General features: G+C 60.5%; 1 protein-coding gene across 2 annotated transcripts in view; it reads right to left on the bottom strand.

The window, feature by feature from the left end:
• Positions 1–12600, bottom strand: part of SORCS2 (sortilin related VPS10 domain containing receptor 2) — a 368252-nt gene that overhangs the window by 24768 nt on the left and 330884 nt on the right. For both annotated transcript variants that reach the window (XM_066233323.1, XM_066233322.1), the window contains exons 11-17: positions 11388–11490; positions 9274–9350; positions 5844–5935; positions 4930–5037; positions 4109–4229; positions 2739–2872; positions 1871–1999 (exon numbers count right to left, since the gene is read on the bottom strand). In XM_066233323.1, the coding sequence (XP_066089420.1) occupies positions 1871–1999; positions 2739–2872; positions 4109–4229; positions 4930–5037; positions 5844–5935; positions 9274–9350; positions 11388–11490 (764 nt within the window). The remainder of the gene's footprint in view (positions 1–1870; positions 2000–2738; positions 2873–4108; positions 4230–4929; positions 5038–5843; positions 5936–9273; positions 9351–11387; positions 11491–12600) is intronic.

Below are 12600 nucleotides of genomic sequence, written 5' to 3'. Positions count from 1 at the left end.
GACTGCCCCTGGTGTAGATGGTGCCCAGAATGAAATACAACCCTTCCCCTGGATACGGGTCCTGGCTCTGACTCTTCAGACAAGATTCCTGCTTGCCAAGCCCCGGTGCGTGCACTGGAGTGGCCCCGGGGCCGCTGCTGTCTGATGGACGGGTGGGTGAAGGGAAGAATGGAAGATAGATGGAAAGATGTAAGGATGAATGGATAAATAGATAATAGACTGGTGAATGAATGAATAGATGAATAATGGATGAGTGGAAAGACAAATGGAAGAGTAAATGAATAAATGGAGGGATGATGGGTGGGTGGATAGATGGATAGATGGATAGATGAATGGAAGTATGATGGATGGATGAGTGATGGATAGATGATGGATAGATGAATGGAAGGATGATGGATGGATGGATGAATGGATGGATGAATGGATGGATGAATGGATGGATGGATGGATGGATGGGTAGATGGAGATGGATAGATGGGGATGGATGGATGATGGATAGAATGGATGGGTGGATGAATGGATGAATGGGTAGATGGATGATGGATGATGGAAGGATGGATGGATGAATGGATAGGTGAATAGATGGATGGATGGATAGATGATTGATGGATGGATGGATGGATGGAGGATAGATGGATGATGGATGGATGGATGGATGGATGGATGGAGGATAGATGGATGGGTGGATGGATGATGGATGGATGGATGAATGATGGATGATGGATAGATGGCTGATGGATGGCTGATGGATGGATGGATGGATGGACGATAGATGGCTGATGGATGGATGGATGGATGGATGGATGGATGGATAGATGGGGATGGATAAATGGATGGATAAATGATGGATGGGTGGATGAATGATGGATGGATGGATGGATGGATGGATGGATGAATGATGGATGATGGATGGATGGATGGATGGATGGTGGATGAGGTGAGGTCCAGCCCCACAAATTTTGTCCTGCTTCCTGCTTCCTCAGGCCCTGCCCCGCCCTGTCCCTAGGGCAGTGATGAGGACTCCCTAATAAGCCCCTAGGCGTTTCCCCCCTCTCAAAACTTCCTCAAATTGAAGTGGGACTTTTTTCTTTTAAGATGAAAATATGATGTCTATTAGAAGCTGACCCTCTGGGAGGACTTACAGGAATAAGTTGGAAGCGGGCGGGGACTTTTAGATGGAGCGTGGTCGGGACCTCCTACAGCGGCAGGTCCAGGGCTTTTAGGTCCCTAACATTTTCACATGACGCTAATCCTTTCTCATCAGCACAGTCCGCCTCTGGGGGAGGAGAAGTGTCATAACTGCTCACACTTGCTGAGCCCTCACCCTCGCTCACATCCAGCCTGGTGTGGTGTGCTCACCGCTCCACATGAGGAAGGAACACCCGCTCTGTGTCATGGAGCTGACAGCGGGGAGAGCAACGGGGTGAGTGACAACCATAACCGACATGTGCTAGGACAGCAGTAAGCTCAAGCCCAGGGCAGGTGGTCAGGAAGGCTTCCTGGAGGAAGTGCCATTCAGGCTGAGACCTAAAGGGAACGTGAGCAGCTCTGGTCCAGCTTGTGTAGTTAAATGGGGAAGGGTCCTGTCACTGCAGGGGCTTGGAAGGACCAGGGAGGGTATGTTACTTCCTGGGGGGGCTCAGCCATTGCAGCGGTGCAAGCTAACCAGGCACCTTGCTCTTCTCTGCCTGCTGTTCCCTGTTCAGAGCCAGCTCAGGGAACGTTACTCCCGGGTGCTGGCCCACGTGGAACCGGGTCCCTCGGGGCCCGGCAAACAGGACGTTTCAGCCCTGAGGCCCTGCAGGGAGCTGCGGGGGTCACCGTGGCTCTGCCCCTGGAGCTCGACCAGGAGTGGCCCGTGTGTCCTCACCCGAGACTGCTGCTGTAGTTCTGGCCCAGGACACAGTCGTCAGGCGGCGACAGGGGGTTAAACCAGAAATTGGCAAAGCACTTGTCGGTGTCGGACTCTGACGAGGGGGAGCGCTCAAATCCGTAGTCGCTGGGAGGAAGGAAGAGCTCCCGTCAGGGGGCAGGCAGGGGGGATGGGGGACACGGGAGACGGAGAGGAGAACCCAATGGCCCCTGTACCAGAGGGGAGACAGGTCTGAAAGCAACATGTTCCCGGTGAGAAGAGGTGCAAAGGGGGTCTGGGGACTCACAGGAGAGCAGAGCCCAGCCCAGGTGTCCTGGAGGGCTGCCTGGAGGTGGTGAGCTGAATCTCAAAGAAAGAGCAGGAAACAGCCAGGGAAAGAGAGGAGAGGGGCACTGCAGGTGGACCAGCCCCCCCACGCTGGTGCAGGGAGACACAGGCGGAGGTGGCGGGATGTGAGGGACAGAGTGGGAGGGGTGAGGTTGGCTGGGGAGGCAGGCAGGTGGGCCAGAGGCCTCGTGAGCTGGGTTCTAGAACTCAGACATCCTCCTGCGGGCAGTGCGCAGCCTGGGAGACTTAAGCAGGTCAGGCGAGCTGAGTTCTGGATGGAAGGGAAGGGGCTAGGTGGGCACAGGTGGGCACACCTGCCCTCTGCTCCTCCCGCCTGAGTGGGCCACCTGCTGTGGAGTCCTGTAACGGCCCCTCCTCGGGTGTGGTCTGGACGCTGGGACCCAGTTCCAGCACTCAGAATACGGCAAAAGTGGCAGAGTGAGTGACCGTGAGGCCAGGTCACGAGGGCGCGGCCACCCCTGCCCTCCCTGCCTGGCCCGAGGCCACACACACGGCCCAAGCGGGACAGCATCCTCACCAGAGGAAGTCCGAGTCCTGGCACGGGCACACCTGGGTCGCAAGCACCGACGTGAAGTTCTTCCCCTTGACGCACCACGAGGCGAGCTTCCTCTTCCGGAAGCTCCTGCGCTGGCCCATGAGGCAGCTGTCACCCTGCAGCGGCAGTGTGGGCTGGGGTTTGTCCCCTTTCACAGAGGGTAAACTGAGGCCAGGAGGGAAGGGATGTGCCCGGGGGCAAGCTGGGGCAGCCTCCCTCCCATCCCACTCAAGCATTCATTGAGCACCACACGCCAGAGGTAAGCTTGGGGGCCTAGGGCAAGTGGTCAGGGAAGGCTTCCCGGAAGAGGCACCATTCAAGCTCCATCTAGGCTCGAGGAGACACAGGGCTGTTGGAAACGTCCCCTTTAAGTCCCTCAGGCCCCAGGGGTGCCAGGCCCCATGCAGGAGCTGGGATGAGCCATGACCTGAAGGGCTCATGTGCTCACACAGTAGGTCCTCAGCCAACGATCCCCAAACAGGCCCCACCCTGTTCCCTGAAAGGGGTGCTGTAGCAGTAACAGGGCAGGGCCCCCGTGCGGCAGGCCCAGCACACCTGTGGGGGCACAGCCTGACCTGAGCTGTAGCCGGAGGGGACCCGAGGCCCCATTAGTTCCCGAGTGCAACCTTTATAGCAGGGGTCCCCAAACTTTTTACACAGGGGGCCAGTTCACTGTCCCTCAGACCGTTGGAGGGCCAGACTATAAAAAAAAACTATGAACAAATCCCTATGCACACTGCACATATCTTATTTTAAAGTAAAAAAACAAAATGAGAACAAATACAATATTTAAAATAAAGAACAAGTAAACTTAAATCAACAAACTGACCAGTATTTCAATGGGAACTATGCTCCTCTTACCGACCACCAATGAAAGAGGTGCCCCTTCCGGAAGTGCGGTGGGGGCCGGATAAATGGCCTCCAGGGGGCCGCATGCGGCCCGTGGGCCGTAGTTTGGGGACCCCTGCTTTCTAGCTTCTGCTGTGGAAACCATTGTGAGTTGAGGTGACGGAGAGGGGCTGCCCCAGACAGACCACACAGGGGCATTAGGTCCTATGTCATCGTGCGCCCTGGTACCTTCCTACCAGCAGAACAACCCTGACCCCACGGTCGGGCTGGGGCCTGGGTACCTGAGCCCCCCGAGGGTGACTGAGCCCAGAGCAGCCCCGGGAACCAAGAAGGGGTCGGGAAAACCCCAGAAGAACCAGGCGGCTAAGGTGGTCAGGGTTCTGGGAAGAGGTCTTAGAGGAGGAGAGGTCTGGTGGCCCTGCTGAGCGGGGACTCTGCCTGCCTGGTGGGCGGCAGGGGCTCTGAGGGCTGCCCGCCCCGCCCCAGCCCGCACCTGCCCCCACCTGCAGGTTGACGAGGTCCCAGGCGCTGTAGTCCTCCTCGCTGCACAGCCTGGGGAAGGAGGGCCGGAAGTCCACCTTGACCAGCTCCCAGTCCGAGCGGTAGCTGATGTGCCCAAAGATGCTGGGGAGGGAAAGCGCCTTATTTGGGCCCCTGCCTCCCCGTGACCGCCAAGGGCCCCAGGCCCCAGCAGCACTGCGGACCCAGGGATACCACTCCTGCCCACACGGGGCCACCTGGGCCTCCACCGCGGCTCGCCGCAGTCTCGGACGCCAGCCTGGCCCGGGCCGCGGCTGCGCGGGGCTCACGCGGCTGGGTGCGGGCTGCTCTGCCCTCACGGACCTCCCTGTGCAACGTGCTTACCCCTCTACGGGCACCGACAGCCCACGATAAGATTCATGACAATGGTGACAATGATAATAAAAACAGTCAACTCAAGAGGCGGAATGGGGCAGTGGCCCAGAGCCATCCTCTCCCACCCAGGTGGTCAGGGCAGGCAATGGACGTCCCTGAACAGGGACAGACAGGTGGGGGAGAGAGGAGGAGGCAGGTGTGAGGAGGAGGAGGAGGAGGGGAGAGAGGAGGAGGCAGGTGTGAGGAGGAGGAGGAGGAGGGGAGAGAGGAGGAGGCAGGTGTGAGGAGGAGGAGGAGGAGGGGAGAGAGGAGGAGGCAGGTGTGAGGAGGAGGGGAGAGAGAGGGCGGGGGGCCGGGAGGGGTCAGTGTTGAGCCGCCCTCAGAGCAGCAGAGGCCCAAGGCGGCCCTCCACGCAGCCTGCCTGGGGGTCAGCTTCAACCCACCCGCCCCCACCTCCACAGACACTCACGTCATGACCAGCGTCTCCTCCCCGGGCTCACTCAGCAGCCCGTCCACAAACATGGAGGTGCTGGTGAAGTTGTGCATGTGCCAAGTGAGACCGTCGTCCACGCTGAACCTGCCAGAGAAGGAGCGTCCCCATCCACAGGGCAGGCAGGGGTCCCTTCCCCCTGCCCTGTCCAGGACTGGCTGCCCCACGGGATCCATCCCTGCCTGCGCCCAGGCACCCAAGTCGGCCCGCTGGAGCGGCTGAGAGAACAGTGTGGAAGCCGTGGTGTCTGTCCCGAGGCCAGCCCAGCACCCTGGCCCCAGCTGGACCCTCGACTTCACCCAGTCCTGAGAGACCACCGTGTCCACGTCTGCTTAGCAAGACGTGTAGTGTCCACACTACAGCCTGGGGGTGGCCAGGTCCGTGACAGCATCTTACTGTCTCCTAATGTGGCGTATCACAGTGCTGCTAGTGCCAAGTGCAGACAGCTCTTTTTCAGACTAAAGTGATAGTGGCTTCCTGGCAGCTTCCCAACTCTGCCTTCTGAATCCAGAGTTCATACCTGCCCTCACTTCTCCACAATAGCCCTTCAGACGTCTGAAGCTGACGTAAGGCCTATCTCCCGTGGGCACATACTTCCTTGTCTAGTCCTGCCTTCTCTATTTGAAGAATTCTTATTGATGCTTAAAAGTCGCCTCCTCCAGGAAGCCTCTCCTATTCCCCATTGCCCCAGGCTTCCCTTGGGCTCACTCTGGCCATGCTGCCCTGTCATCCCCCATTTCCTGGTCTCCCCATGCCCAGCCCAGAGCTGCTGCCGCTTGCCACGACTCCCAGTGGGTGGAGTTTAGCGCTGTTGTCCTGGGGCCCAGTGGGGGACATCCTGCGGGGCTTCCAGGGGGAGAGAAGAAGCCTGCCTCCCACCCCCACGATCTTACTTGAGGATCTTCAGGGGGATGGAGCTGTCCTTGACCGCCACAATCACGTTGCCGTGGTCCAGGTAGAGGATGTGGTGCTCCTCCTCGAACACCTGCAAGGGAGTGGGCGGCACCCTGAGAAGGGTCAGAGGTCGGCCAGGGTCGGAGGCCACTCGCCAGGGGCAGACTTGTCCACGCACAGGCTGGGGGTGTCAGCGGAGGACAGACCTGAGGGCTCCCCGTGTCGCCAGGACACCCCCGTGCTTGGCCACACCTCCCAGACTCAGCACCCACAGGACGGATGGATGATGAAGGCCAAGTTCTAGACCAGTGAGTGATGTGAGAAAGGACAGTGTGAGAACAGGCAGCGGGGGGTGGGGGCGGGTCCTCTCTCTGTGAACACTCATGAGCCTAAAGGCCAGCGGCAGGAAGATAGGGAACAAAGAATGGGATTTAGAAAAGCAGTTAGGATACACACCATCAGCAACAGCAAACCCCTATTGATGCTAAGGCTCAGCTCAAGTGCTGCCTCCTCCAGGAAGCCCTCCCTGGTGCCAGTGCACTAACATGAGTTCTCCCCAGATATGCCAGACAGGACTCACTCACAGCTTCCTGTGGCTACAGCTGCAGGGCATCAGAGGAACCATGTGCCTGGTGTCCTCTGTCCTAACCATTAGTTCAGGGTAAGCATGCTGTCTGAGGCTATATTAATAGAGATAGAGATTCCTGGATGAAGGAGATGACAGCCTGCAATGTTTAGGGTACTGTGAAGAAGAAACAGCCATAATTTTCCATCTGCCCACCCAACAAACCCAGGGCCCCAGGTCCTCTCTGGGTGCTGGGATCCAGAGGTAGAGAGGAGTCTATGGTCCAGGGAGAGACCCCACGGAAGCTGACCATCTCCACAACAAGGGATGCCATCAACTCAACCCTCTCTGCCTGCTCAGAGTAGGTTTCACTGGATCACAGGATCCTAGCCTATGCTTTGGGGGAGGAATGATATCACATTCCTATTAAACTGCAGACCTGAGTTACTGGGTACCCCAGGGAGGGGGTCACAGTGCAAGTGGCATTTGGGTTAATCTTCGGAAGGACCGGGGGCGGGGGATGGAGACAGCACGTGCAGGGTGCTGGAGGTCTCAGAGAGCAGGGTGTCAGGGGCAGGAAATACTGGAGAGGGCAGTACGGGCTCAAGTGGTAGCCGGTGGGTCTGGACTCCCTCCCGCAGACGTCAGTGAGACACACCACGTTTAAGAGTTCCCTTTAGAACTTCCTTGGGTGCCCGGGGGAAGTGAAGTCTATTTGCTCCAGGAAAGAGTGAGCTCCCCATCTTGGGAAGCATTCAAGGGGAAGCTAGGCTCCGGGGCCCCTGGGCTGCCAGGTGGATGGCGGAAACCACGCTCGGTCCTGTGGTCACTACCCAAGGGGCATGTGGCAGCAGACATGTCTGTCCACACCATGGGCACGGCTCCTGATGCCTCTGAACTTGCAGAGGGCACTGCCGCGCAGGGAGAGCCCCCACTCCCCACGCCACCTGGGGTCTCCTGCAGGGCATGGGGGCTGCTGAGTGGCAGGGGTGATGCCATAGAAAGGGCAGCCTGAGCGGGTCCCAGCCTGGCTGTTCCCAAACAGGGTTCACCTCGGGGGACCGAGCCGTGGTGCTGAGTGGGCACCACCACCCTGAGCAAGACCCACGTCCCTGACACCCCCCTCCCCGGAAGACACACAGGGGGCATTCACGGTGCCCACCAGGAAGACGGGCACCTCCCAGCCATCCCAGGGAACCAGCCCTCAAACAAACCTACCCTCACGAGCTTGGGACTCTGAGAAAGGAGGCTCCGGGGTCTCCCAAGCCCCTCGCAGGGGCTCCGCACACCCACTGCTGTGGCCATCTGTGCCCTGGCCATCCCCCAGGCAGCAGGGCTGAGGGTCCCCTGCCCCCACACACCCTCCCCACACCCCCTCCTTCCAGCCTGAGCTCCGGAGGGACTCTGAATGCTTTCTGGCCGCTGCCTCCGATTGCCCTGGGGGACTCCCGGTCTGAGAGTGTTCTGTCCTTGACAGCACACAGGCTGCCATTTGTAATTCATATTCCGAGAACTCTGGCAGACACATCTCACCAGGGGCTTGACAGTCTGGCCTGAGCTCACCCGGTCACCTTGCCTGCGTCCCCCCTGTCCCCGGCCCGGCGGCAGCAGCCCTCTTTGCCCACACGCACACAGGCTGCCACGGGTGCCTCTCCTCTTCTCCCGGGCACCCGAGCTGCCCCACACCCCGCCCCCCGCTCTGGGAAGGGAACACAGGGTCCCCAAGGCAGGCCGCAAGCAGCACCTGGGAACAGACGCTCTCCCTCGAATTCTGACTTTCCCAAGTTTGAAATCTCGGCCAGCGGCCTGACAGGAGTGACCGCTGTGACCCTTCACCGGCTTCCCCGGAAATGAGAAGACGGCCCCTGGCTCCCCCGCCCAGTCTATCCAATCCTAGTGGGGGGGGGGGCACGGGGTGTTCTCTAATAAACAGACGGACGGTGACCTTTAAGAAAGTTTAGACACGCTTCACTAGTTTTGTGAAATAGAAATATTCTAACACGATAAATCTCCTTTGCCCTTTTCAAAATTCCTTGTTTCTTGCATAATTATTAAAGAGCGCCGGGGGCCTTCAGCCGAGGCTGCTGGCAGTGGGTGCTGGGGTTTCGCGTACCTGTCCAGGAGGCCACCTGGGAGACCAGCTGTGAGGGACGCTGGGGGGGGGGGCGTGCAGAAACGGGGCCTAGACCCCGAGCTCTGAGTGACGGGAAGGGGACACACACACGAAGGTTTGGGGCGTTATTTTAGGTGTTTGAAGTGGAGACTTGCTCCGTGGAGCTGGCAGGGCAGAGGAGCTCCCCCACTTTGGGGGGCTGTGAAGGAGGGGTGAGTGCAGAGGAAAGGGGGCCCTCGCCTGGCGGGGTGCCCGGTCCGACTGCAGCAGCGACCGCTCTCCCCCTCCCCTGTCTTTCTTCTCTCAGGCCACACTGCTCCATGGGCTCATCACCCGGGGATGCCCCCCAGGCTCCCCGCGGCCCCCCAAACCTGCTCTTCCCCATTTCCTCTCTCAGGACTCTGCCGTCCACCCGGCAGCCCCACTGCCGGGACCCTGGGGTCGTCTGTGCCCCCATCTCCTGGCCCCCAGGGAGCAGTCAGCACAAGTCTCCTCGTTCCTACAGGGCTTCCTCCTGGGCCGGCTCCCCTACCCCACGCCCTCGGCTCCAACGTCCGCGGCAACGGGTGCGACCGACCGTGTGGTGCTATGTGTTGGGGCCGCCGCCCCCAGCAAAGGCCACCACAACGGCCAGTGGGTGGGGCCAGCTGGCAACATCACGCCTGGTACAGGGTGGCTGTGCGTCCAGACAGCCGCTCGGGCTGGGCGGGGTCACGGAACAGACACAGTTACGGGGGGGGGGGGCCCTTACCTGCCGCCAGGTGCTGCCGCCGTCGGACGTGATGTACATCTCCTCCTTGTACTCTACCAGCTGGGAGCCCAGGTTACCTGGTCCGGCAGGAGAGGGGCAGGGTCACTCTGGGGTCAGCCAGCTTCCCCGACCCAGGTCTCAGCCAGGCAAGTCCCCGGACGGGTACGTGTGCCGGGGACACACACCCCCGCGGGCGGAGCTGCCCGGCAGCGGCGTGCCCGTCTGCTGGAACGGCCCAGTGCAGCCCTGGTCCCCGTCTGAGAAGTCAAGGGTGAGCCTGGCCCAGAGAAGCCCTCTGGGGGGCAGCTGTGTGAGGCCTGCTCGCTGGTGCAGCAGCTGCAAGCGTGGTGCCTGATCAGTGCGTGAGCACGTGGCAGAGGCCCCTGGGCGTAGCCTGTGGAAGCCGTGGGTGCCGCCCCTGGGCCGCGACTCTCCCAGGTTGTGCTCCTGCCACCATGAGGGGCGGCTCTCCCTGCTCCCTGGCCGTCACTGCGAGTAGATTGTCCTTTGTTTATCAGCTCTTTCACTTTCGTGTGTGTTCACTCGCCGTCTCTGCGGGCCTCCAATACACGGGGACGGCCCCACGCTCTCTGGCTCCGCGGTGTCTCTACCGTCTGCCCGAATCCAGTGTGGACCGGCCCGGCCTCAGCCACCGGCATGTCCCCCCCCCCCGACAGCTCCTTCCTGGCCCAAGTGGAGGCCGGGCCGGGCACTTCAGGGGACCCCCGGTGACGAGTGTGGTTCCCAAGTAAGAAGCGCAGAGTGGAGGTCGGGAATCAAGTACAGAGGATACGGGCCAGGCGGGCCAGGCTAGGGGCGTGGCAGCCCTGACGGGCTTTCGGCTGGAACTGGGCAGCTGGGTTTGCATTTGGAGAGGGCGTCCTAGTGACTGGTGCAGGGGAGAGACCAGAAGCGGGCCCAGGACAGCCTGGGGCCATCTGAGTGAGCAGCAGAGAAAGCACGAGGGTGGTGCTGGTGAAACAGCTGCTGAGCGGATTCTGGAGGATGGTGAGGTGGGCACCACACCAGCAGGGCACCCAGGAGGCTCCTCCTAGTGGTTCACTTGCAGCCCTGGCCCTGGGCTGGCTAGTGGGTCACTGGCCTTGAGGGCCACTCTGTGGGGCTCAGACTTCACCCCGGGGATCAGGCTGGAGTGGGAAGAACCCCAACCCAGTTCCCAAGCCAACGCCAGCTTACAGATGAGGAAACGGAGCCTAGGAGGGCTCCCACGGGAACAACAGTGGCACCTGAGTGTGCGCTCCAGGGTGGTCCCGGTGGCTTTGGGGATGGGCCCCCATGCCTTAAACAGACCCCCCAAGGGGCCTGAGCTACGGCACAATCTCACGAGCCAGGCCTTCGCTGGTGCCTGTGGACTTGGCAGGGACCCGGGGTCCAAGCCCCCAGGAAGGTGGGGGCCCTGTGATGAGGACACTGAAGCCATTCTGGACTCTCGCCTGGAGCCCCAGAGGGCTCCACCTGGGGCAACCTGCACACGGCTCGCTGTTGGAGCCTTATTTTATGCGGCGCTCACAGGAGTGTCTAATCCAGAGTCAAGTGTAGACATCACTGAAAAATTCCAGAGGGGCTGAATTGTCCTCAAACAGTTAAAGTCAGTTCCAGGGAGTAGCAGAGGGTTTGTGAGACTGTCTTCTTTTCCAAGGTTCAACCAAGCACAATGTACGCATGCATCCCTGAGTCCATTCTTCCACCTGCCCACACATCGCTTAGCCATCCATCCATCATCCATCCATCATCCACCCATCCATCATCCATCTATCCATTCATCCAGTCATCCACCCACCCATCCGTCCATCATCCACCCATCCATCCACCCACCCATCCAACCATCTATCCATCATCCATTTATCCATCCATCCACCCATCCAACCATCCATCCATCATCCATCCATCCATCCACCCACCTTCCCATTCAGCCAACCTGTACCATGCGCCCCCTCTGGGCCATGCATTCACCCATCCCATTGTTCCACGACAGCTGAGCTCCCTGGAGCTGCCACTGCCCCTCAGTGTGCACACCATTACCCTTCCCTTGAGAACAGGACGTCCTCATGCAGCTGTGGCCCCTGCCACCCCGGTGCAACAGCAGCCCCTACCTGCACCCATGATGAGGCCGGGGGCGGTGTCCTTGGTGTGCACGGTGCCCGACACGTAGGGGTTGTCTGCCCAGAGCAGGTGCAGGTGCAGGTGGCAGTCCGGCTGCAAGGAGAAAAAAGCAAGCTATAGGCTGCACCTGGGCGGGAAGTGTCCCCGGGGAAGGCAGGGCTGAGCCGAGTGCACCCCTGGGGCTTCTTGGGCGGGAAAGGAGCCCAAGGAGTGCTGGAGGGTGGGGAGAAGCTCCTAGTCTGACTGCCCTGCGGAGGCCGTCAGGTCTGGGCCAGGTGACACCGCTCTCAGGGGGTGAAGCCAGGGGGCTCCCCAAGGGCGCTCTCCCAGCATGGCTGCTGGCCCACGGTGGGCCTCCCAACAGGCAGTGGGGGCCACGGGACGTGCCTTCGGGAGCCTGAGTGGCTCACACCCATGTTCATGCGCCAGCCAGAACCTTCACTGAGGGCCTCGCGTGTGAGCAGGCCGGCCCAGGCTTCAGGGGACCACTGTGGGACGCCCCACAGCCCTGGGCCCTCTAGGAGAGGGCAAGGGGACGGGAGCGTCAGCCTGGCTGACTCGCAGGCGGGCGTCACAGCACTCCTCACAGCAGCCCCGCCCTGCCGGTGCCCTGGCCGCGGGCAGAGACCCCACTTGTAATAATAATTCCGATGGCAATTCATACTGACCGATGGCTGCATTTAAGCAATTCACCAAGGACAGTGGTGGAGCTGGGGCTACAACAAGGACACCTGGGCCCCATGTCCACCCTCCAAGGCCCGCAGTGTCGTGTCTCTGCCTGCATGGGACACACCTCCAGGCCACTCTGGGCCAGCAGCCTTCCAGATGAGGGCCAAGAGCAGTTTTCTGTCCTGTCACTTGGCATGGCCAGACCCCTCCTGTCCCCTCCTAACCATCTGAACACCAGCTCCCCCAGGGTGGGGCTGGGATCTGGGAGGACAGTCCAGCAGAGGACAGTGTCCCCTCTCTTCCCTGAGTGTCCCTGGGCCTCAACGGCTCAAGGCCACCATCTTGCCTCAACTCTCTGCCATGTCCATAATAGATTACAGAACCACGGGACACTGGACAAGACCCATGGTCTCTGCACAGCTCCTCCAGGTGCCAGAGACTGCCCTGGGCAGTGACCCCTCAGCCCTCAGCCCGGGCTGCCCAAACCGGCTGGACCCTGAAGGACCCTGAAGACCCCGTTTCTTCTTTCCTTCC

This window comes from Saccopteryx bilineata, chromosome 5, assembly GCF_036850765.1.
Source record: "Saccopteryx bilineata isolate mSacBil1 chromosome 5, mSacBil1_pri_phased_curated, whole genome shotgun sequence".
NCBI classification, from domain to species: domain Eukaryota; kingdom Metazoa; phylum Chordata; class Mammalia; order Chiroptera; family Emballonuridae; genus Saccopteryx; species Saccopteryx bilineata.
Note: the sequence above shows the minus strand (reverse complement) of the source record. Positions and strands in the feature narration are given on the sequence as shown.